Source organism: Conger conger, chromosome 3 (genome assembly GCF_963514075.1).
Source record: "Conger conger chromosome 3, fConCon1.1, whole genome shotgun sequence".
Taxonomy (NCBI): domain Eukaryota; kingdom Metazoa; phylum Chordata; class Actinopteri; order Anguilliformes; family Congridae; genus Conger; species Conger conger.
The window spans coordinates 62,487,526-62,512,020 of NC_083762.1; the positions used below are offsets into that span (position 1 = coordinate 62,487,526).

General features: G+C 41.0%; 1 protein-coding gene across 1 annotated transcript in view; it reads left to right on the plus strand.

Moving 5' to 3' along the window:
• The first annotated feature begins 5,650 nt into the window (after nt 1–5,650).
• ahr1b (aryl hydrocarbon receptor 1b) overlaps nt 5,651–24,495 on the plus strand; it is a 56,196-nt gene continuing 37,351 nt past the window's right edge. The window contains exons 1-2 of the mRNA XM_061233976.1: nt 5,651–5,909; nt 7,441–7,628. Of these exons, the coding sequence (XP_061089960.1) occupies nt 5,869–5,909; nt 7,441–7,628 (229 nt within the window). The 5' untranslated portion in view covers nt 5,651–5,868. The remainder of the gene's footprint in view (nt 5,910–7,440; nt 7,629–24,495) is intronic.

Consider the following 24,495-nt stretch of genomic DNA (forward strand, 5'->3'; position numbering starts at 1 on the left):
TCCCCCGGTGAGATGCCATTTCACCATTTGGCTGATAATACACCTAATACAGTAAACCCAATTTATCAGTGGTAAGATGTGTTTATAATAAGTCATTCTTATCCATGATATATTTAATTTTTCTGCACATTTGAGACAACTCAAAGGGCTAATTACTGACAGGAGCTGTATTGACAGAGATAGTGAGCTGATATTTATTTGAAGGACACCATACTGGACTTGCTGCAGATTTCAGAAGCTTTTATCAAGAACAAACATTAGAAGAGCAAATTCATATTTCACAACACAGACGACCTCATTTGTAGTTGGCCTGCCACAAGAGGGCGCAAATTTTCATAGTAAAACTGGAAGTTACCACAGAAACGGAAAAGGATCAAATATACCCATCTAAAATCATTGGTAGATATCAGCCATCACTTCAATTAATAAAAAAATAACTAAGTCCATCTCAGCTTCTGGTGAGCTGGTGATTTTGGAGAAAGCCAAAAAGGTGAGGTGAGAAGCCCTTGCTGTGCCACCCTGTGCCCAGCCTGACTGCACTGCTGCATTTCAAACATGCATAGAAATATGAAATACCATGGAACAGTCTGGAACCGGTGGGGCACAGACTTCCATGTGGCACTACGTAAAGTGTGTTCTCATGCTTAGCCAGACCATCAGTCTGGCTTTCGTCTCTTACTCGAGCATACTTTTTTGTCATTTCAGTCTGACCGAAACTTGAGCCTCATTTCCTAAAGTCAACTCTTGTGAAAATGCAACCCCCCTCCCTCCTTTCCTTTCTTGGAACCGTCAAAGTTCCACTTCCCCTTTGTGTAGCCATAGTGATTTGTTTTACTCTTCCTGGGGACATACAGGTCTGTTACATACAGGTAAAACAAATTTTGAGTTGTCCATGGCAGAGATTCTTTAGACCCGTGTGGTTTCTCCTGCCCTGTGGGCCAGCATCAGTCGCTCTAACTGTGCTGAAACCCTGGCTTTCTTTCACTGCATTACTCCTCATTAGTTGAAGAAAGAGGGCATTGTTTGTGGGCAAGTTTCACATTTCAATTGATTAAAGGCAAAGGATTTAAAATAGTGCATACTTTTTGTTTGCGGTCCTCTTTCTGTGTCATTAACTGAGATTGTCTGCGCTTCAAAAGGCCAATCAGAAGTTTACTTTACATTTCTAATTGAATATGTATTGCTATTGGAATTTGTATTTGGCATTTTTTTCTAAAATTTTACCTCAAAATGGCTATCTGCATGTTTCAGCAAATTTTAACAGGGAATTTTTATACAAATGTTTTATACAACCACTCTGCAAGATATTGAATTTTTCCAGACAGGGAGAGACAGAAGGAAAACTAAATTGAAAATCAATTTCCAACAAACAACAACCAAAACCTCCATAAAAGTTCATAGCATACATGATCTGTTTCCATATGCTGTGACTGGGTAAAGGAGATTATCTAGAGTGTGCCTGGTGTGTTTCTCTGTGGAGGCGATACTCATCTCTGTCCTCAGGATTGAGGGGCCAGCGCTGAGAACGATGACGTCAGATAGTCGCAACGACATGAAGGGGGAAAACAAACGTGATTTGTATCGTAGTCTTCATTTAACACAGTCAGTTAGAAACGTGAAACGATGCCTTCACTTTCATGACTTTGAATTAACCTCGTCTTAAACCTCAAATTAAATTTGGCTTTCCCTGTTGTAGTTTTTTGCCAGGAAAAATGTTTTTTTAGTAACTGCAATAAAAACCAACATCGTGGTGTTCCTAATGCAGAGCATATACTAACATTGTTGTCGTGATAAAATGGAAGTGTATTGTAAGAATAATGATGTTTAAAGAGCTCTTGCTGTGCTTTTTAATATTTATAGGCTTACTGGATACTAAGGATTTATTTCATGTCTGACAGTAATTTTTAACCAAGGCATTTCAGCAAAGTTCTATAAAAGCACTGGCGTGATCAACATGGTCATTTAATACTATGAATTTTGCGGCAGGGAACACTGACAACAAAGTGAGTCAGTGAAATCTAAGTGGCCCCTTAAGAAATACTTGAGTACTTTGTTTGAATATAAGGGACTTGCTCAAAGAGAACAACGGGAATTCAATCAGCTGTGCACAATATGATGCTCGCACGCAAGAAATCTCAATGTTCACTCAAACCCTGAAAAGGAAATATGTTTTCTTAATAAACAGTGACTTTTGTTAACTCTGGAAAATGGACAAGAAAGGGCCCAAAAAAAAAGCTATGGTTCTGAAAGGCTTCCTTTTTTCAGCTGTAGTTTGGTTCCCTTGGGACAGTGTGCAGTCTGGGGAAAATTACACGATTACATTTCTGAATTAAAGATCTCGCTGGTGAACTGGATGAACTTTAGCGACTCCTAGTAATGTGGTCTGTCTGTCTTACTATAATAACAGATAGAAATGCATTTGGTCTTTCTAAAACTCTGAGTAACTTGTGAAATTTAAATTACTCTGTGTTGGCAAACAACTATACAAGCCTAACATGCCTCCCATAATTTGTTACGATGATTGCTATTAAATTGGTAGCCAAACATTTTAAATTTGTTGGGCACCCAAATGTTATGGGACAGATTTTTATCTCAATTAAAATGGCTATGAAATCCACAGAAATTTAGAAAAACTTGGCTTTAATATTCCCTCAGGAGCACAACATAGGTATGGAATAGCCTTTATAATATAGATTTTCTGGCTATAAAAACCATTCTGTACACTTTAGAGGAGTGAAAATCGGTCATTTATTCAATAAAACATGGTGCTTAAAAACATGACCACGTTGTGCCAGTTTCTGTATGTAACCCCCAAACTGGGGCTAAACATTAGAGCCTTCAGGAATATTCACACAGAACTCTGTACATGTGTACTGTAAAGCACTGCACATTCAAACCGTGTCCAAGGTCTGTAATGATACATTAAGAAAATATATATTATTTTAATTTAAATGATTGCTTAGCCATATATCCCTCAACGCAAAGTACACAAAATGTTGCACCAGATGCATGCTTAATGCCAGCATGACGGTTTTGTGAAGTTACTGGGATGTTGTTGACTTGGGGACATTTCTCCCATCTCAGCCTTGAGCATTGAAAGTTGTTATTTGGGCAGCAGTGTCTCATACTGGTTTACTTACTTGACTTGTAACCCAGCATGGCTTTGTAGTGGTTTCCCACACTAGTTTTCTTCTTTTCCGGCCACTCAAATTAAAGGGACAATCTGATCTAGGAAGTGACACAGCGCATTTACCCACATCCTCATGATTGACTTGACCGTACTCAAAGGGACATCCAAGGACATTTCATTCTTTCATACTCTTCCCCTGATCTCTGCTTTTGTACAGTCTTAGCCCTGGGTTATTTGGGGAGCCCCTTGGTTTTCATGATTGAATCTTGGCTTGAAATTCAACCTGACAAACGGACCTTACAAAGACAGATGTACTTAATTTTGTGCATTTATCTGAAATCATGTGAACCTAATTATGTAATTATATAATGATATAATACTATGATTATGTATTAAGCATGTATGGCTATTATATGGACAGTCTCCAGTCTTCAAGATTCCAATCTTCCCACAACTCAAATTAAGTTGGGACAATCAGTGGAATAAATGTTATTTAGTGCTGTATGCTACATTAAAAATTCCCCTTAGGAAATGCAGTGTTTAGAACACATATGCAACAGCAACATGTCCTGCTTTCAGATAAACAGACCTTTATGCAGGAATATGTTTTCCACAAGGGGCCTTCCAATCACATAACTTATTGTGCTTTGTCCTCAACTTTAATGATCAAACAGGCACTGCTGTTTAGTTCATTATTTGTTCCCTATGACATATTTGACATAATCGATGATAAGAAGCTATTACATTACATTACATTAATGACATTTGGCAGACGTACAACAAAGTGCAAAGTGCATACCTATAACCAGGGATAAGTGCGCTGAAAGACCCTAGAGGGAAGTACAATTTTAACTGCTACCTGCACAACAAAGATAAGGACCAGGGCCTATTTGATTATTTTTATTTTTTTATTTTTTTATTAATCGTAATACCGCAGCTATGTTAGTTCCCCTGTGATTGTGAGGCTTTTCATGGACCAATTCTCACAGTCCAACCGCATTTGGACCCAGCTGACAACAGCCAGGCGCCGTTAAAGAGATGCTAAAAGCGAGCACTGTTCTTGCAGTGATGGAAACACAGGGCGCAACCATGGAAACTCCTCTGCCTCCCTCTGGGACCGGCCCTGTGTCTAAGCAAACACACATACTCACTTAGCTAACTGTCTGTTGCTTCCAGGCAAAAAGAACCCAAATAACTTATTTTGTCATGTTGTTATTTCGATCTGTGTTGTTTCACAAAACACAAAGCAGCATACTGTGCATTTCCTGGTAGGCTAAATAAATGTCTGGCAGCAAATCATCTGCCAAGTCAGAAGTCGGAGGTGCAGCAATTCATATCAAGGAAAAAAGATGATGACTTGCATAAATATCTGCAATTATGAATGATTACCAATCACAAAAAAGACAATAGTCAAAAACTGAATCATAACACAATGTACTCAACAGAAAGGTTATTCCTTTCCCAGGTTACAGGCTTGGTCGTGCCCCTTACTGAAAGAATGACATTTGCTTTTCTTTGTTGTCTTTGCAAGTCTTTGCAGATCCCAGTTCAAGTCGATTAATTGTGTATGCAGATTTCTTAACAGATGGGGCTGGCATCACAGTTATTACATAAACAAAAAATACAATTTCAAACAAATGCATGGTCAAGAGCTTATCTGGCTGATGTCAATGAAAGCTTTAAAGAATAGTGTTAATGAAAGCATTTAAAAAGTCCCAATTTCAACTTCAATATTAAACAATAGAACAATAAATGCATTTGAATGTAATTAAGTGCATATTTTTGATCCCAGAGGTATATTTTGGCTTGATTAGCACTTAAATGAAACAGAATTAAAGCCTACGACCTATATATTGCAAAGCTCACCTAGGCTTACTACAAACCCTCTGCTGGCCTGCCATTGGACAAATTACGCTGTTCGAGAACGCGCAATCACTGACGTATTCGCTTGTGTTTCTAGGAGATTTTTTCCCCCACTGCCGCTTCAAACCTCCACAGGCCTCTGCTTTTTGCGCGCACTTGCACAAATCTGTGCCGGTCGCCCGGCTTCGAAGCATGCGCGTTCCAGATCCCGACTTGGTTCTTACGGGTTTCTGACGCCGGGCGCGCGCTCAACCTGGTATCACCAGAGAAGCTTTGCGACGATGTGCTACAGAAGAAGCCATGCAATTTATGCTTTTTTCTTGGATATCATTTAGGCAACTTAGTGTTGGATTGTACAGGCACGTGCCGCTTTCAAGGGACACGTAAACTCTAAAATATGCATTGCCATAGCGCTAGGTGACTAGACCGCAAAAATGACGAAGATAAGCACTTACAAGAGCAGCCTTTTTATTTAGTTGTAATAAAACATACTTTGTGCTACGCAAATAGTTTGTTGGAAAGTCTATTCTCATATTTAATGAGCTTTAATTGTTTTATATCTTACGTTTAGTAATGAAACATAATTGAATAGCGACACAGAGGAATCCTAGCCTACTTAACTGTGACATATTTCACTGGACAATTACATTAGTCTACAGTAGCCTACTTTGCAGTCCGAACTATAGAAGGGAAAATAAAAGCTGTCCGTTTCGGATGCAATACTTTTACTATTTCCAAGTATTTTTAATTCGTATTTTTGTTCTTGCTCCCGAGGATTAGCGAGTGGATAGTCTATTTAGCCGGTTTTATGTAGGTCGGGGACTACTGAACATTGCATTTTTGGATACATTTTAGGCTACAGATAAAACCTTAAAATGTATGCAGGACGTAAAAGGAGAAAACCCGTGCAGAGAACGTAAGTGCAAACTGCCATGTATTTATACACTCGTCTGTGTCCGTTCTATAGATTAGGCTTTCCCTGTAAACCACCCTCTCCCCTCCCTGTGTTCCACTTCCTACCCTCTAACTTTCAGTGGTGTCCGACGATAAACTGATATGGCTACCACATTTTAAACTAACAATTAATATTGGTCATAACACGGAAATATGTAAACATAATTTTCAGCATACGCATAACATAGCTACAAATGCATCAATGGTCAAAAGCAAACTCCAAGGTTTAGCCAATGTGTTATGCAACCTGTTTCTCCGGATTCTCTCCCCGAAGCACCACATTTTCGACTTCATCGAGTTCATTTTGAACTGTTACCATATTCATTATGTGTATGATATTTTCTCCACGTTGTTCTATGAATCCGTTATTATTTTGTCACTTTCCCATAGGTAGTCTTTTACAATGACGCGAAATGGGATTGAGAAGACTAACTATATTGAAGATTAACTATATTAACCATTCACCAGTTTCTTCGATTATTACACATGGCTGTATAAATTCGTACGGATCTATATTGAACTTTGTAAGAGCATCGTTTCTGATAATCTTATTTTTCACTCTTAAGCGAAGTTGACGGAAACTCCAAAATAAAATGAAATATTTTGTCAATAACGTTGACGTTTCGTTTCTTATTGGCGGAGCCAGAACACAAAAAATAGGTCATTTAAAAACACGCCCTATTTTGCGTTTATTTAGTGTTTATTTATACTAGTTGGTGGATTAATAATAATAATAATAATAATAATAAAAAACTGTATAGCCTAAATCTGGTGCACATACAATACGCGAACAAATTAAGGGATGTTAAGGGATGAACTCGCCTGAGTGATAGAAGCACAGGTGCAGTACGCTCCGGCATTTTGTTACACTCTTCCGTGATTAATTGCCCGCCTGACTGCAATGTAATTCCATAACTCAATTCGTGCCGTTATCTGTGCCCGATTGTAAGTGTTCGTACTGCGTTAAGTAGTATGAAGTATGAAACACTTTAACACCTGTCAAGGGTATTAATTTTCTCATAGCCTACAACTGTTTCAGTGCGTCTGTAACGCCCGTTCGTAGGAACGGTAGAATAATTTGCAGGCGTTTATTTGTAAACAGTGACACATTATCAATATAATAATAATAATAATAATAATAATAATAATAATAATAATAATATCATAATTATTCGTATTTTTCTCGTATACTCTTATTATTATTATTATTATTATTGTTGTTGTTGTTGTTGTTTCTGGTAAACAGTACTTTTTAGGTCAGTTCCCCGTTCACTATGACTAAATGTATGTTTAATTGTTCTTCATAAGAGATTAAATTTCCATCTTTTATTCATTCTGTGAATACACTTGTGTCTGCATGTGACTTTAATTCATGATTTTACAAATGAAGTAAGACCAGTCATGATAACATATTATTTACAGTATGTCCTCACAGATTTGTCATATTTTCAGAAATTAGTAACTGATGTTTTTACTGTTTTCCCCCAAATCAGAGTAAAACAGCCGCCGGGAGATGGGGTCAAGTCGAACCCATCCAAGCGTCATCGGGATCGTCTCAACTCAGAACTCGACCGCCTAGCATCTCTGCTGCCATTCCCGGAGGAGGTGACCTCCAGCTTGGATAAACTGTCCATACTGCGTCTGAGTGTCAGCTACTTGAGGGCCAAGAACTTTTTCAGTGGTGAGTGTGCCTCTCAGGCAAGGTAGATTACCCATAATGCACTGCTGGTCCATGTGGCCTCCACCCCGATGTCGAGTATGATGTTTGGGGCAGAACCATCATAAAGTAAAGAAAGTTTAGGGGGCAAACATAGAAAGCTCTGCCTCTTGATGTGCTTTGTGTTTGAACCTAATTTGTTCAGTGGCAGGATGTGTTTGCTGTATGACTTTGTATTGCTGTGAGTTTGAGAGCAGAGGTATGAGGTTATGGGTGTTATGTCGGCCCAGATGCGGGTATGGATACAGGTCAATGTAACTCATCAAGTAATGCTGAAAAAAAGCTAAGAGGATGTGAATTTCTGTGGTGTAATAGTTGTGTTTTACTTTTTTGTGTTTGTTGTTGTTGGTTTGGGAAGCCTCTTCTAACCATGATGACAAGCCGTGCTTTTATTTTGTCAAATGTGCACACTGAAATAGCAGCAAAGTTTCTTTTATAGACAGCTCCTGCTCCTAATTTGACAATAATGGAAAGCATTCTGGTCTTCCTTCTGGAAATATCTTTATTTGTGGTCCTTAATTAGGTAGCAGCAAATCTTCGGCACTCTTGTGACTGCCCATTGTCTTCAAAACATATTTAATAATTTGCAATCTGGAAAAAGGTTTTCAAAGAGCTACAGGAAGCTTGCATCCCCTCACACCATTTTAGTCTTGAGAAACACACTGAATATTTCATAGAGGCTGTAACGTTGACAGCATTTCCGAGACTTCAGGAGAGCCCCGAGCCCAAAATAGCCACCAAGACAAGGATAAAATTCACGTAAAATTTGTTAGAATGCGACTGAAAATATACATTTCTATTTTCTTCCCGAAGACGTGCTTTCTATTTCTGCCAGAGTTATTTTAAAAATAAATTAAAATGAAAACAGCGCTGCAATGCGGGCATTGGTTTCTCGTGAAGCATTAATAATTTAAAAAACGAGCTTAAAGAATTTATAAAATGGAGGGAGGGGAAATGTTTGTTTAAGGCTGTGGATTTTAAAATGGCTGTTGAGGTGAATGGGATGAAAACAGTGGCCATGATCGGCGTGTGTTTTCAGGGATGTGCGGAGAGCTTATACTGAAGCTACTCTGGGGCCATGGCTCACTGCCCTCGGGGCGTAGCAGCAGTGCTGGAGCTACAGCGAGCGTCAGACAGATGAATGATTAAACCTTCAGCGACATCCTTCAGTTTAACCCATTATGGACTAAGGCGCCCTATAGAAAACCTATATAAAGGCCTTGGAGTCACAATGCACTTTGACAGTCATTGTGTCTTGATAAACGGTCATGTGATCAAATACAGTCGCATCCATCTGTTAAGGGAAATGTAACGCGCAGGTTGAATCCGGCTGTTAAGGGAGATGTAACGTGCAGGTCACATCCATCTGTTAAGGGAGATGTAACGCGCAGGTTGAATCCGGCTGTTAAGGGAGATGTAACGCGCAGGTTGAATCCGTCTGTTAAGGGAGATGTAACGCGCAGGTCACATCCGTCTGTTAAGGGAGATGTAACACGCAGGTTGAATCCGTCTGTTAAGGGGGATGTAACGCGCATGTTGAATCCGTCTGTTAAGGGAGATGTAATGCACAGGTCACATCCAGCTGTTAAGGGAGATGTAACGCGCAGGTTGAATCCGTCTGTTAAGGGAGATGTAACGCACAGGTTGAATCCGTCTGTTAAGGGGGATGTAACGCGCATGTTGAATCCGTCTGTTAAGGGAGATGTAATGCACAGGTCACATCCAGCTGTTAAGGGAGATGTAACGCGCAGGTTGAATCCGTCTGTTAAGGGAGATGTAACACGCAGGTTGAATCCGTCTGTTAAGGGGGATGTAACGCGCATGTTGAATCCGTCTGTTAAGGGAGATGTAATGCACAGGTCACATCCAGCTGTTAAGGGAGATGTAACGCGTAGGTTGAATCCGGCTGTTAAGGGAGATGTAACGCGCAGGTTGAATCCGGCTGTTAAGGGAGATGTAACACGCAGATTGAATCTGCCTATTAAGGGAGATGTAACGTGCATCCACGTTAAAAGAGAAAATACTAAAACAAGTCAAAAAAAATATTGGAATGCAAAGCACTGAAGCAGATCGTCACATCATTGTGATCATTGATAGATTGAAGCTACTGTTTTGGATTTTATTTATGTTTATGTTATTTGTGTGTTTTCACTGTATTGTTTTGTATTACGTAAAATACAAGCATTGGCAAAAATGAAACCAGTGATTTGAATTATTGTGGATATAATTATTGGAAATGCATGTTTTGTAGAAATCATGTTGGTTTCTGCTCCTAGAGGAATGAGTCAGTGTGATAATTGTAACGGGAATTTTATGTGGACATAAATAATACATAAATAATAATAATGTTCATATTGGTCAAGTTGTTTACATAATATTATTATGGAATAGTGAGGAAAGGCAAATTCAGCAACTTTAATCTGGAGGATCTGGGAAATATGCAGACAGGAATACCGCTTTGAATATGTGGTGTGTATCACCTCTACCATTCAGCACGAAAACATGTTTTTTTAAATTATGTCCATTGTGTACAACACAATGCACTTTATTTCTTGATTCTAATCTGCAGATAATTCATTTCAGTTTTGATGTGACCTTTATCAGTAAATCTGTTTTTCAATATAGTGTGTGTGCATGTGTGCCTGCGTGTGTACATTTGTATATTTTAATCAAACTGAAAATAACATCATTATGACATGGCTTCCTGGACAGAGAAATCAACTTCCACAAGACAATTTGTTGGAGTTCAGAAATGAACGTGAATCGGAATGGGATCTTTCCAATCACCTGCTGAGAAGAATTCCATGGTGGTTTGACAATGCAATGGTACTTTAGGCCAACATACTGTATATTGAACTGCAGGGATGTATATCTCATATTTATGTCTCAGACCAAACATCTGGCAGTTTAAAACAGTTTCTTCCTGAGATTGTGACCAGCTCTAGTATCATTGCTCTTTCTACAAAACATAATTTGTTTAGTGTAAACAGAGCAAATGCTATTTGGCGTGCAGGGATTATATATGTTATGCTGGCTTTTAGCGAATCACTTGTGTGATTTTTAGAGCAGGGTTTAGCAGCAGGCTTCCCAACTCCAGCCCTGGCAAAGTGCACGTAAATTGACTGATCGGAAGCGCTTTCCCACTTTTCCCACAGCAGCATGCCCAACACGACAGGAATTCAGGGAGTGGGGAATTGTCTGGTAGAGTCAACCTCATTTTCACTCCCATAGACTGTGTCAGCAGACCAAAGGTTTTATCAGGTCTTTCCTGATGACAGTTAAGGGAGACAATGCCTGTTTAAAAAGATCATTTTTACTGCTGAGAATTCTCCTGAATCATTCATATGTGGGGCAGGAGGTGGCCCAGTGTTGGCAGGTGACCTTTTCAGATGGGAGGACATTTTGTGTCGAAAGCGCCAGGGGGCGAGGAGCAGGGAATCCCGCTGAGGAAGCACCGCCAATCCTGAGTGCTCACTGCTAATGGGGAAGCCAGGCCTAAACTTTGACAAAGATTGCTGAAGACAATTATCGTTAATGGGCTGAGGAATTAGCTTCATCTTATACTTCTGAATAAATTACATTTAGATAATTATCCACCTCTTCTTCAGGGAGTCGATCTCTCCCTCTCCCTCACTCTCATTCAAATTCAAAATGCTTCATTGGCATGACATCATTTTTTATTAATATTGCTATGCAAGCAGATCAATCTGATAATAATAATACCAACCATAATGATATCCTAACAACAACAATAATGTAAAAATGCAAACTGGTACCAGTAGTTTGCTTGGCTCTCTGTCCCCATCCAACAGAATTGTGTCTTCTGTTTGTATTGCCGGCACTATACAACTACACATGCCATTTAAGACACAACATGGGAGAGAGTATGAACTGAATTAATCTCATCGTATTATATAGCCTGCCAACCAAGCCCTGTGCTTTCTCTCATCTCAGCAGTCTGACAACGGAGCTCCTCCCTTCATCTCAGCAGGCAACGACGATGGCAATGCCAAAAACAATCCCACTTCCTGCTGTATTTTCATGTAATGCTTTTGGTAAACAGGTCCTGAACTGCTTTTTTGTCAGAAAATAGCTTCAGGATAATGCCCCACCCAGCATAATAGCTTTTGAATGTCCAGCAAAATAATTTGAAAATTACCCCCTCTCGTCTTTCCCAATGCAATGAAGGATGTAGTCACTCCACTGGCCTTGGTCCATTCTGTCTCCGTTAATTACCCGTGGCACAATTTTAAATATTATTTAATTTACCAGGTGCTAATCTGTACTAAGAAAAGGAATTCTTGATCCTCTTGTGTTAGTTGCACTTTACCTAACACCAGTCCACCTCTTCTTTACCTCAGCACTCTTGAGTCCGAAAGCAATAGAGATTTACTTTCTATACGGAGGCCATTTTGGATAATTTCCTCTGCCCACACTGGACACCATCCTGCGCAGCCTCTGCCCACTTTCGGCAGCAGTTCCTGGCAACAAGGCATTGTGGGAAGTCTGAATCATGCTCCCTGCTTGCTGTGCCACCTCCAGTAAGAGCCAGTCACTGTGAAGTCCGTGCCAGGCTTCGAGCGCCAGGCCGACAGGGAAAGAAGCCCCCTTAATTACAGCACTATTCAGAACTCAATGACGGATGACAGAGAGGGCTGGAAACAATTAGGCGTGCACCACAATTCAGCTCAATTTTATTTGTGTGCCGCTTTTTGGAGAGACACTGTCACAAGTAACTTACAGAAAAACAGGAAAGAGGACAAATTGGGCAAGACCAAGCCTGAACCCAAAAGAATTCCAGCAAATGAAGTAAAAATAAAACTCACCAGTGTGAAGAACAAACACTCAAAACAGTGGCAAGAAAAAGTTTGGGAATCCAAACACATTTGGGAATCCAAACACATTTGCAACTTCAGGATCAGTGCTATCATGTGCTTTGTCTTCTTTATTATTTGGTTTGTTTCAGTGGCCAGGTTTCAACAGTTTTAACTATTACTGACAATGTGGCTTAAGATGGTAAATAATTCCTGAAAACATAAAAAGTGTAATTAAGAGAAATTAACAGCTTGTTAGCTTTCAAAACCAGCATATGCAGGAGTACTCCAGGACCAAGTTTGAGAACCACGGATCTAGCATATTGTTTTCGTCTTGGACAGTGTAGATGAATTGGACACTGCTAAGAATCAGTATTTGGCATCCTGTGTCTGCAGATGATTTCAGTAATGGCACCCTGACGAAAAGGATTATCATGTTTACCATCATTCTCATCGCATAACCACTTATTACAACAATAATATGCAGAAGAGCATCTCTGAACACAAAACACATCAAACCTCTAAGTGGATAGGCAACAGCAGCAGAAGACCAATAAGTCTAAAAAATAAGTAATAATTACGAAATAAAGTGCTCACTGGATGCATTATTACAGTGGTTTTAGCTGCTCACAAGGTTCAGTTCACGGAAGCCTGACTTTTATTATATTCCTGTGTTATTCAAATGTGAATACCCGCTGGGGAATACTTCTGAATTTAAGTATTTATCATGGAGTGAGTTCATTTTCCCCAACAGAGAATTAATTATACGGATATTTATAATGACTTTCAATGCCGCGTGCCACCTCACAGTGGTAGCCCATTGTGTGTTCCGTGGCCCTCGCTCATTCAGTCTGTTTCCACGGCTGGCCTCGGAAACAAGCCTTTTCAGAGGCTGCCAGGGGTCCCACACTGACAATAGCTGGGTCTTTCAGCAACCGCGGGTGACAAACATGTCGCTTTAAAGATCAGGAAACTACACAGCTTTGCACTGAAGGCAGTCTGAATTTCTTTTCAAAGGAGTTGCAGGGAGAGGGGATGATTAGCCCCTGAACTTTAGTCTCAAGGCTTAAGAAATCTGGTTGGTTTTGTGAGTTAGTATAGTGTTGATAGAGCATTGCACAGTACAGGTGCTCATCACAAATAAAGCAAACTTTTTCTCAAGGGCTTCTCAGACATTTAATCTCTTTTGCACTGTGTGATGCATCCACAAGCTGAGCTCAGATGCTGTTCCTCAGAGGTCGTATCTCTCACAGGCCAGGGATGAAACAATAATTTTTTGTGTGTGTTTGAATTTTATTTAATGTTAAAATCCAGCCGGCAGTGGGTGGTAGGCTGCTGTCCAAAGCACTGCTGGTCTGCTCCCTTCATTATTGAAGCCCCCTGCTCCGATAACCACTGCGGGCCTCTTGCCTTTTCGCAACAGTGCCCTTGTTTATTTTGGCCAAGATGGACCCTTGGCCTTCCTCTCGCATGAGGAAACTAGCAGCCGCTCGTAGACGTTGGCTTCGGTGCGAGGCCAAGCCATCCTTGTGGGAGTGGGAGTGGGAGTGGGGAAGAAGCTCTTTGCCAGGAAAGCCCATGAGCCTTTTTTTCTTTTGCAGCTTCTAGGTGAGGTTTGAGCACAGTAACAGCATTAGTCCAAGAGGGACTTACAGTGCAGTATTTGGACAGTGGTACAATTTCCATTCTTTTGGCTCTGAACTCCAGTACATTGGCTTTGAAATGGAACAATGAACAACGAGGATAAAGCACAGACTATTTTTTACCATAATTCAGGTAAACCATGAAGGAATTACATAATTTTTATAGATAGTTCCTTTTGATGACCAAAAGTAATTGGACATTTGGCTTCTCAGCTATTTCCGATTAGTCAGGTGTATTCAATCACTTCCTTGGTGCATGTATAAGAAAGCTTTCAGTATCTAGTTTTGATACTTGGCAATTGTCGACATCAGGACCAGAGTTGCCAATGAAAGTCAAGGAAGCCATTATGAGGCAGAGAAAACAGTCAGCGACAGACATAGGCCAAACAATAGGCTTAAAAATCTTTTTGGAACATCACTAAGAAGAAAGGGAGCATTGGTCTATGTTTGGGATCATTGAGTTTGGAAGCAGTTGAGTGAACTTGAGCAGATAAGATGCTTCTGTACACTTCAGAATTCATTCTGCTGCTGCTATCAAGTTACATAATCAATGAAGGCAAGTGAGCCAGCACCTGTTGCAGCCATACATGCCCAAACTACAACACCACCACCATCATGTTTCAGAGATGAGGGGCAGTACCTTTTAGCCTCCAAACTTTGGAAGAGTGGTTTGCATCTTGCATTGTTGCCTCTGTAGATCTGTTTGTGATGTCTATTGCAGAGAGTAGCCACTAACACATCCACGCCTGCCTCCTGAAGAGTTTCTGATCTGTCGGACAGATTGTCACTGACTAATCATCAAACAGCTGAGAAGCCAACTAGCCAATTACGTTTAGCCCCCTAAAACGGAGGGACTATGTATAAAGGATGTAATTCCTACATGAATCACCCAATATGGATGTAAATACCCTCAAATAAAAGGCAGTCTGCACTTGAACCTCATTGCTTCGTTTTAAATCCACTGTGCTGGAGTACAGTGCCAAAAGAGCCAACATTGTACCACTGTCCAAATACTTACGGACTGCACTGTAAATCTCCTCTTTGTTCTAGTCTGGCAGGATTTTGAATTTGCATAGAACTAGGTGGGGTTTGTAGAAGATTGTTGGACAGGGTTGTTTGCCCTCAAAGCCAAGTGCGGTCTGTCACTCTAGTATGTCGCACTGTTTCTGTGCTTGAGGTACCAATTAATGGTGATTAAAGTCAGAGGCACTCCAGGCTCCAGTGGTTGGGCCTAGCCGTGCTGTCAGACAGGATCCCTGTCAGGTGATATCCATTACCCTGCAAGGCCACTCCAAGAAAAACAAATGAGAAGAGGTTTGTGGGTGAGAAGAAGCAGAGAGAAAGACCAGTGAGGTGATTAAAAACCACAGGCGAGCGGTTCTGTTCTTGACCAAAGTTAGTATCATAATTCATGAGTATGGAAACGGTGTATTTTTACTCATGATCCTCTGTTAATACAGTACACGCAGTACCTGTTATGCTGGAAAGTCATACTTTAGTTTTTTGTTTGCGGGATCTTGAGTTACACAATGAAACAAAGCATCCAGGAAACAGGAAACACTTGTTTACTTTAGAATGTGAAAGCAACATCAGACAGAGATCCTTTTCTGAGAGGAAAATGTGTTTCAGCGGAATAAAACTGCAGAGACACGGTGGGGCTCAGTTTGCTACAGCTCTGTGCTATTAGAGTGGAGTGGTTCTAATTATAGATGCGTTACATAGTTTTTTTTTTCTTAAAATAATTTTGCCTCATATGGTAAGACTTTGTGGCCTTATCAGACTTTTTTCCTATTTGAAAATGTTTGTAGAGCATTAAAGAAAGGCGGTGTTTGATTCTTGTGCATGTATGACTGTAATCCTATCCATATTGTTATTGTTGGCTATGTTAGCAGAGCATTATTAATGTTCGACTACTGATGCCTGTACAAGCCTGTCCTTTCCACTGTGCCATCGATCCACAACTCACTCAGATGTGGGATCTGCCTTTCTTCTATCCTACAGCGCTGAATTTCTCCCGGCATTCCCACTGAAGTTCCATTGAATTCCCTCTGGCATATTGTTTTCCAGCGGTAACCTGGGAATGCAATTGGTTTCATTTCTAGATGGTTAAAGGTTTGAGTCCAAGGTAAAGCGCTGTGTCCTTGATCAAGGCGTCCAACATAAATTGGTTAAATAAATATCTGGGGGCCCGTTTCAGAAGCCGGTTGGAGGCCCGCTTACTCTACCCTCAATTCATTACAGTCAGCATATATGATTTTTACAAGCCTTTTGCGTATGGGAAGGCCCATTTCAGGTGAAACTAATGAAACATAGTACTGCCAATGGAAAATGCTGCCTATAGCCAGCAATACCAATAAGTAATTTCCTAATCAGAAACCATGAAAGCTTCATAATCTAACGTAACATTTGATATTAAAGGTACAATAGGTAAGATGTTTGTGTTAAAACATTGTTACAAGCCCATTGTAAATCCCTTTCCATCATTGAAAAAGGCTCACTGACATGTTGATTGACCCTCTGCCTGTTTTTATAGTCCTTAAATTTGGGTTTCAAAATATACAGTTGACGGCCTGACAATCTGTACCAAAACATTGTATAACTGTGCAATAATTCAAGCTCATTGGTTGAAAATTGGTTCTAATTGCCATAGCCAATGGCGTTTCAATGTCACCGCGTTTACAGAGAAGGGGGAGGGATAAACAGTGTTGCGGTTTGAAAGTGTTTGACCGTCCAAGAGATGTCTGAAATTACCTATTGTACCTTTAAGTTGAAAGGAATACTTTTTCAATTTCTTAAATTGAATCATGAGTATGTGGACCATTGAAGTAGACTGGAATAGTATAGGCAAAACAGCATCTCTATAAGTGAATGAATTAACTTAATTGAGTCATGCTTGTATGACCAGCTGCATATTGGAGAGTCAATTTCAGCAATTCCAGAGGAATTCTGGGAAGAGGAGTGGTCTGTTTTAGCATCCAAGAACATTTTTACAGCACATAGCTAGCATGCATCTGGCAATTTTGACGTTTTTTTCATACACGTTTTATATGAATCATAAATTTTCAGTTTATCTGAATTGAAGTCCATGCCCACACATTCACTTTGTGGAACCCTGCTTCTCTTCCAAAGAACATATAAAAATGAAATGAGTTATGTTTCTTTTTTTATATTGGCCCAAGGTTTGCAAGAGCTCATTCACATTATATATGCAGCAGTTCTAATCCAGTGACACAACCATAGTTCATGGTTCTAATATTTTCAGTTTTATAGCATCGTGTTGACTGAAGAATCAATTGCATTTGTTGCAACACTTAACAAGTATGAAGCTATGAAAATGAATACAATTCTAATGAGAGTATTTCATTGTACATTTCTGCCAACACTATTTCAGGAAGCCATTGTTACCACGTTAAGGCAACATTAAACACATATGTCCAGTACACGATATACCATCATACATATCAGCCGTTTTACAGTGTTATGGCTACAGCATGTTTTCTGGGTACTGACATCATTGTGTTTAATAATATAGTTAGAAAGTAATGTGTGTTTCGTCAGTATTCTATTATTTTTTTCAAGCAAATCTCACTATGCAGAGATTATTGGGCTGCAGTCTAGCTCTTGTAGCTCTTGTAGGCAGGGAAATATTTTTGTTATGTTTTCACTTCAGAATTAAAAATTCACAGCAGTAAGGACTGTTAGTGGATTTAGCAATGACCACACCAGTGTTCCTTCTCTGTTGCGCTAAATACACTAACACACAAGCTGTATGTAATCTCTTTTAAAAAATTAGCACATTGTGAAAGTTAATTTGGCATAACAAACACATCTTCACAGTAAGGTAGCATTCACTGTAAACAGCTTCTGATGGCCAGGCCTAGACATGGTTAGTGGTTTGAGCTTGTCGCGAGGAATCTCCCGTGAAGTTGTACATGCTGCCAGATGCTTGCAGCACGCATCAAGTGTGGGTGTGTGTGTGTGTGCGTGTGTGTGTGGGAAAGACGACACCTAATGCTGCCGCCACCTGCCCAAGTCGCAAAGCCTTGACTTCTTTATAATTCGAGGTCTATTGCTGTGGTCTCTTTTATTGCCTTTCTCTGCGATGGTGGTCCCTCAGATGAAGAGAGCATTGAATGTTGTTACATTACAGAAATCCTGAAACATCTGGAACAGTTTTAAGTTGGTTCCCCCTTTTCTCCCTCTTTGTTTTGATGGACAAGCTGGAGCAGCAAGGCTTTGGTGCTGATTAACATCAAACTCTGCATGAAGGTGAAGGTCGGCGACGAGGTCGCTTCAGAACATTTCATAGCCCATTTTCCATAACATCATCATTAGGAGCAAACAGCAATTTCCACATCACTATGAAGGAATGAATCTGATTCCCCTAGAGTCTGACAATGAGGTTTCATCATTGTTTTGATATTTCACTGCTCTGGGCTAGAGGTTGTTAGCAACAGTGCTGATCAGATGGAGCAGATGGCCTTGTTTTTGGTTTGAAGCGAAGGTCTTATCAGATGTCAGTGCTGAAGTGACTGGTGATTGCTCCGTTGTGAACTGTGGACCTTGTGCCATTGAACTGTATCTGTTAGATGTGTTTGATATATCTGTTGATGTGACCTTTCACTCACATCCAGAGCCAAGACTCATTTTGGACTCATTTTATTTTTTAAACACTACCACTCAAGCTTCTCGTAGAATTTACTGAACAACGTAGCAACACCAGATACTGTATAAAACCCTGTATCATATCCCCATAGTTTAATCCAGACTTCAAACATGGGGAATTTTACATTGCTTAGAACAATGGTACTTTATTGTCTACACATGCATATCAACAGACATGGAAACCCCCTTTAGCCTCTGAAGCCTCTTTGGATAAACAGCTTTATTTTATTCGAGTGCATTTTGATGTTCTTTCTTGTGTAATTACTGTGCAATAACATGCACCAGATCAAACAAGTAAATCTATACATCAGAGAGTCTCTCTCTTTCACACTCTCTCTCTCTTTCTCTCTCTGTTGCTCTCTCTCTCAGAGCGAGAGCTAGATGCTGGATACTGGAGGCCCCTCCTTCTCTCACTCTCCCCGTGTAATGGAATAAACATCCATACTCGCTACAGAATTGTTTGTTTTGCTTCAGTTTCACCCGCAGGCTACAGTGGCATCAGGATTGTGTCTGGGTCACGTGACCTCCCCAGTGTGACTGCAGATGCGTGATGTTACTCGGATACTGTGGCTGCAGCTGGCATGAGTGTGGGCTGCTTTTAATCGAGGCAGATGTTGCCACTGCAGTCTCATTTTACCCGCCCTGACATTCATTCCATGTCCCCAAAACCCGGCTGGAACAATGACAGCTGTCACACCAAAGCAATCTATCTAAAGACTGGGATTGGTGGTACACTGTATTGCACAATGCTGATTGGTGGTTTAGTGTGTTCTGAACACCCGATTGGTGATTCAGTGTGTTGCTGAGAGCCTATTGATGGCTCAGTGTGTTGCAGAGAGCTTATTAGTGGTTTGGTGTGTTGCAGAGAGATGATTGGTAGTTAAATATGTTGCAGAGAGCTGATTGGTAGTTAAATGTTTTGCAGAGAGTTGATTGGTAGTTCAGTGTGTTGCAGAGAGCTGATTGGTAGTTCAGTGTGTTGCAGAGAGATGATTGGTAGTTCAGTGAGTTGCAGAGAGATGATTGGTATTTCAGTGTGTTGCAGAGAGATGATTGGTAGTTCAGTGTGTTGCAGAGAGATGATTGGTAGTTCAGTGAGTTGCAGAGAGATGATTGGTAGTTCAGTGTGTTGCAGAGAGATGATTGGTAGTTCAGTGTGTTGCAGAGAGCTGATTGGTAGTTAAGTGTGTTGCAGAGAGATGATTGGTAGTTCAGTGAGTTGCAGAGAGATGATTGGTAGTTCAGTATGTTGCAGGGAGATGATTGGTAGTTCAGTGAGTTGCAGAGAGATGATTGGTAGTTCAGTGAGTTGCAGAGAAATTATTGGTAGTTCAGTGTGTTGCATAGAGCTGATTGGTAGTTAAGTGTGTGTGCAGAGAGATGATTGGTAGTTCAGTGTGTTGCAGAGAGATGATTGGTAGTTCAGTGTGTTGCAGAGAGATGATTGGTAGTTCAGTGTGTTGCAGAGAGATGATTGGTAGTTCAGTGAGTTGCAGAGAGATGATTGGTATTTCAGTGTGTTGCAGGGAGATGATTGGTAGTTCAGTGAGTTGCAGAGAGATGATTGGTAGTTCAGTGTGTTGCAGAGTGCTGATTGGTAGTTAAATATGTTGCAGAGAGATGATTGGTAGTTCAGTGTGTTTCTGAAAGGTTAGTAGTGGTGTGATGTGTTATGTAATGCTGGATGACGAGGCTGGGTGTTATTGAGGTGAATGGTGAGGCTGTGTACACGATCAATGCCTGGTGATTACACAGATGCCAGTACTGGGCCGTGTCCTTGTTTAGGACCAATAAGATGGATTACTGTTATCATTATAGTGGCCCAGTAGGGTCATAGTCCAAGCAGTGTCCTGAAACTGAGGGTGAGGTGTAAGGGCTGGACAGATGGGTAATCTGAATAGTTCCATTTGCATGTGGCAAATTTAATGGAGCCCTATAATGCCTCAGTGTGGTACCGTATGCACAGGGATTCCTGGAAAAGTAGCCAGGTTCGAAATGCACAGGACCTTTCTCCTTTGGCCCTGTTGCACCTCCTGATTCATATAATCTCAACTGACCCAAACTATTCAAATACATACAGCTCTGTTTGGCACAGTGTGTAGGGCAGCCAACTGCCAACCTATATATGAATCTCCAAATGGCTGGGGCTTTGGATCTTTGCCATGGCAATTCCTCTGCTGTTATCATTCCCTCTTTTTTTTCTGCTGTCTTAATAATACAGAAAACATACATTAGAGGGAAGACTGTCCACCCTCTACTGTTTCACTGTGTAATGGTGTGAGTAAGAGTTGTAGGCTGCAGATGCTCTTTGAAGAGGTTAGGAAGCCAGGGGATTTCAGAACTTACTTTAAAGTGGTCAGGATGTAGGACCATTTCGGGACCTATGTTAGTTTAAAGTGTTGAACGTCACAGCATTTCTGAACCTGGAACCTGAATCATTTGAAACTGAAGCTCTTACTGCTCTGGCGCTCTCCATCATCAGCATGGTGCAAATTTCAAGCAAGATTAGAACATGCTTTGGTCCACAACTTAAACCAAACTGGTAATCGCAAGCTGAGTCTGGTTGACAAACACAACACTTATTATCTCTAAACCTCAGATATTCCTCATCGCTGCACCTGTGGTGGAGTATGAACAGACATGACCACACAGTTACCTACAGTTTCTGCAGTAGCTGTTTGTATATGAATAAGCATACCTTTTGGACTACAGATTGTGTGTCTTAGAACATATTTAGCACCCGCACCCCCTTCCCCCCCTCACCTCCCCCTTGTTCAGCGTAATGTGGAATCACTCAGAGCAGAGAAGGAAGACAACGCAGAATGCTCTTGACATCTTGTTTTCATTTCGGCTCGAAGACTTGAAAAGGAAGCAATGACAAGCAGAAATGTTTAAATGTTCTATCTTAGCCAATTCACTATCGTCCCTGACAGCAATTTCTGGAGGACTGAATTAATGAGATACTGATAGCATCACTGGCATGATGTACCTTTTAATAACGGGAAATATAAGGTTATGTTCCTTTGAAGGTTAACCAGCCTTAAAAATTGCATATACATTCTGCCTTTGTAGTTACAGCCATTTGTTTTTCATCAAAGAGATTTGATGGATTTGGAGAATCTTGCTTTCATATAAAAATATGTACATTCTTTGTAAAGATTTGTTTTATCCCATTTCCACAAGGAAATAGGAATTGGTCTCAGCTGGTTGGTCAGACCCTCACATACTAAGTTGTTGGTGTGTGTGTGTGTGTGTGTGTTTGTGTTAGTGTGTGTGTTTGTGTATGCATGTACATACAGTTCACTCAATGCATAAAACCATGCAGACATGGTCAAGGGGTTCAGTTGTGAAGTGATCCTGGTGACTTTGACTGTTGAATGATTGTTGCTGCTAGACAGGGTGGTTTGAGTTGAAGTAACAAAGTGGTCACTGAGTGTATGTGTGTAAGATTTTAAAAAATTATGTTGGGGTTTTAGTAAGTGGGGTTTTAGTAAGTTTTAGCCCAGAAAGAGGCTGAATTAGAGGTTAGGGAATAAGAGGCTATATGTTAGGGAAATTTGTGGTTGAATTTGAGGTTTGGAGAAAAATAATTCAAGGATAGAGGAAGAGGAGGCTTAATTAGAGGTTTGGGAAATGGGTCTGTCTGCTCTAACATTCTGCCTTACTCTAAATCCTGACCTCGTTCTTTGCCCTCGACACCCTGTGCTCTTTTCAGAGGGTTTAACAAGGACTGGCACATCCTTCCTCCCCTCTCTCTGTCCCATCCTCTGTGCCTCTTTCCTGGATTACACTTTTCTCAATTATCCAGGCCAGTGACCTGGTGTTACTCAAACGCTTCTCCCTGGTGTTACTCATACACTATGCCCTGGTTTTACTCATACACTCCTCCCTGGATTTACTCATACACTCCTCTCTGGTTTTACCCAAATACTCCTTCCTGGTGTTACTCATACACTATGCTCAGGTGTTACTCCTACACTCCTCCCTGGTATAACTCATACACTACACCCTGGTGTTATGAAAACACTCCTCTATATTGTTACTCATGCTTCTTGGAATGGTGTTAACCATTGCAGCCTGGCTGAATGTATTTTTGAAGAGTACTATTTAGCTATTAATAGGCCCACTCTCATTTTACATGGCAGGTGCTCTACTGAATGGCGGTTAGTTCCAGGTGTGTTTTCGGCTTATTTAAAATATTCAGTTGTGGAGTGCTGTGAAACTAGAAAAGCCTCAAAAGGTGCCTTTTACTGGTTGTCTTTGGCTTGGTCATTAAAAATAACCATTCAGACAGTAAAAACGGGTAGAGAATGCATTGTGAAGAAAACTTTCAGTGGATTAAATATTTGTTAGAAATAATGATTTGATAGATTGCCTAATTTAAAGACAGGATGTTTCAGTCTCTCGTCTTGTGTATTTCGAGTATTAAATTTATGGTGGTGTATCAGTGGGATGGGCAGTACAGCATGAGGAATCTGCAGGTTAGAGGTTACGTAAACCACATTGCGTGATGTTATGCTTTCTTAGGTTTACTATGACATATTTTTTGTGCTTTGCGCTCCCTCTGTTTGGGAAGGGTTATCCTATCCCCCCTCTGGGTCAGAGCCCCTCACCCCAGTCATCCCGCCCCCTCCCCCTCTCACACACACACACACACACATACACACACACACACATTGGTAGAGGGGGCCAGTATCTCTGTGGAATTCCATCACTGGGAGCCTTCTCTTGCTCCTCCCGACGACGTGCTGGATATCACGGTTCAGCCAACCAGCCAATCAGAAACAATCTGAGAGGTCATGTGAACTCGGGACCAGAGGCTCTGTAGTCAGCCGGCTGTGTATGTGTTCGCGTGCATGGCCCTGCGTGTCTCTGTGAGCTTATGTATGTATGAATGTATAGTGTGTGTGTGTGTGTGTGTGTGTGTGTGTGTGTGTCCATGTGTGCGGGGGCGTGTGCCTTGCTTGTGTGTTCATCTGTATTCATGGAGACAGAGGGAGTAGAAATGTTCTATCTTTATCCCCCATGAAAAAAGGCACTGCTGCGACAAGATAATTAACATACGTACACACGCATGCGTGCACACGCACACACACCCAAACACAAACTCACAAATAGACTGAAATAGTTTCTTTCAGCCTCAGGTCTATATTAATGCACATAGCCTGTGAGGCAGAAGTGAGCACCACCTCCAAAATGCTCGTCCAATCGGGGGGGGGGGCACAGGTGCATAGCAACATCGCGGTCGCCGTGCGACACCGCAGCTGAGCAGGGAGGGAGTCCGTACCTGTGTCATTAGCATGTCCCTCTCAAAGCGCAGCTTACCCAACTCCCCCCACCCCCACCGCTCCTCGTTAGCGATCCAAATATAGCACCATGCCGTGATTCCAGTTCCACGCTTGTTATTCCTCATGACTTGGCTGGAAATCCACGTGACTGTGAAAACAGTGAAGAAGGCCACACTTCTGCATGCTGCCATATCAATGAAACTGCAGGTTGTGCTGGGAACGTGAGCATATGCGCTTGATATCAACAGTGTTTCTCCCCCAATACTTGTAACTTCAGAGAATAATTTATAGATTTAGCTTAAATCGGTGATATTATGGGCTCTGTTTTCCGGGATCGGTGTGGCATGGGATAGTGGTGTGGGGCGTGGGCGCACTGGGCGTGGTTACTGAATGTTGGCATTTTCAGAAGAAGGGTACAGTT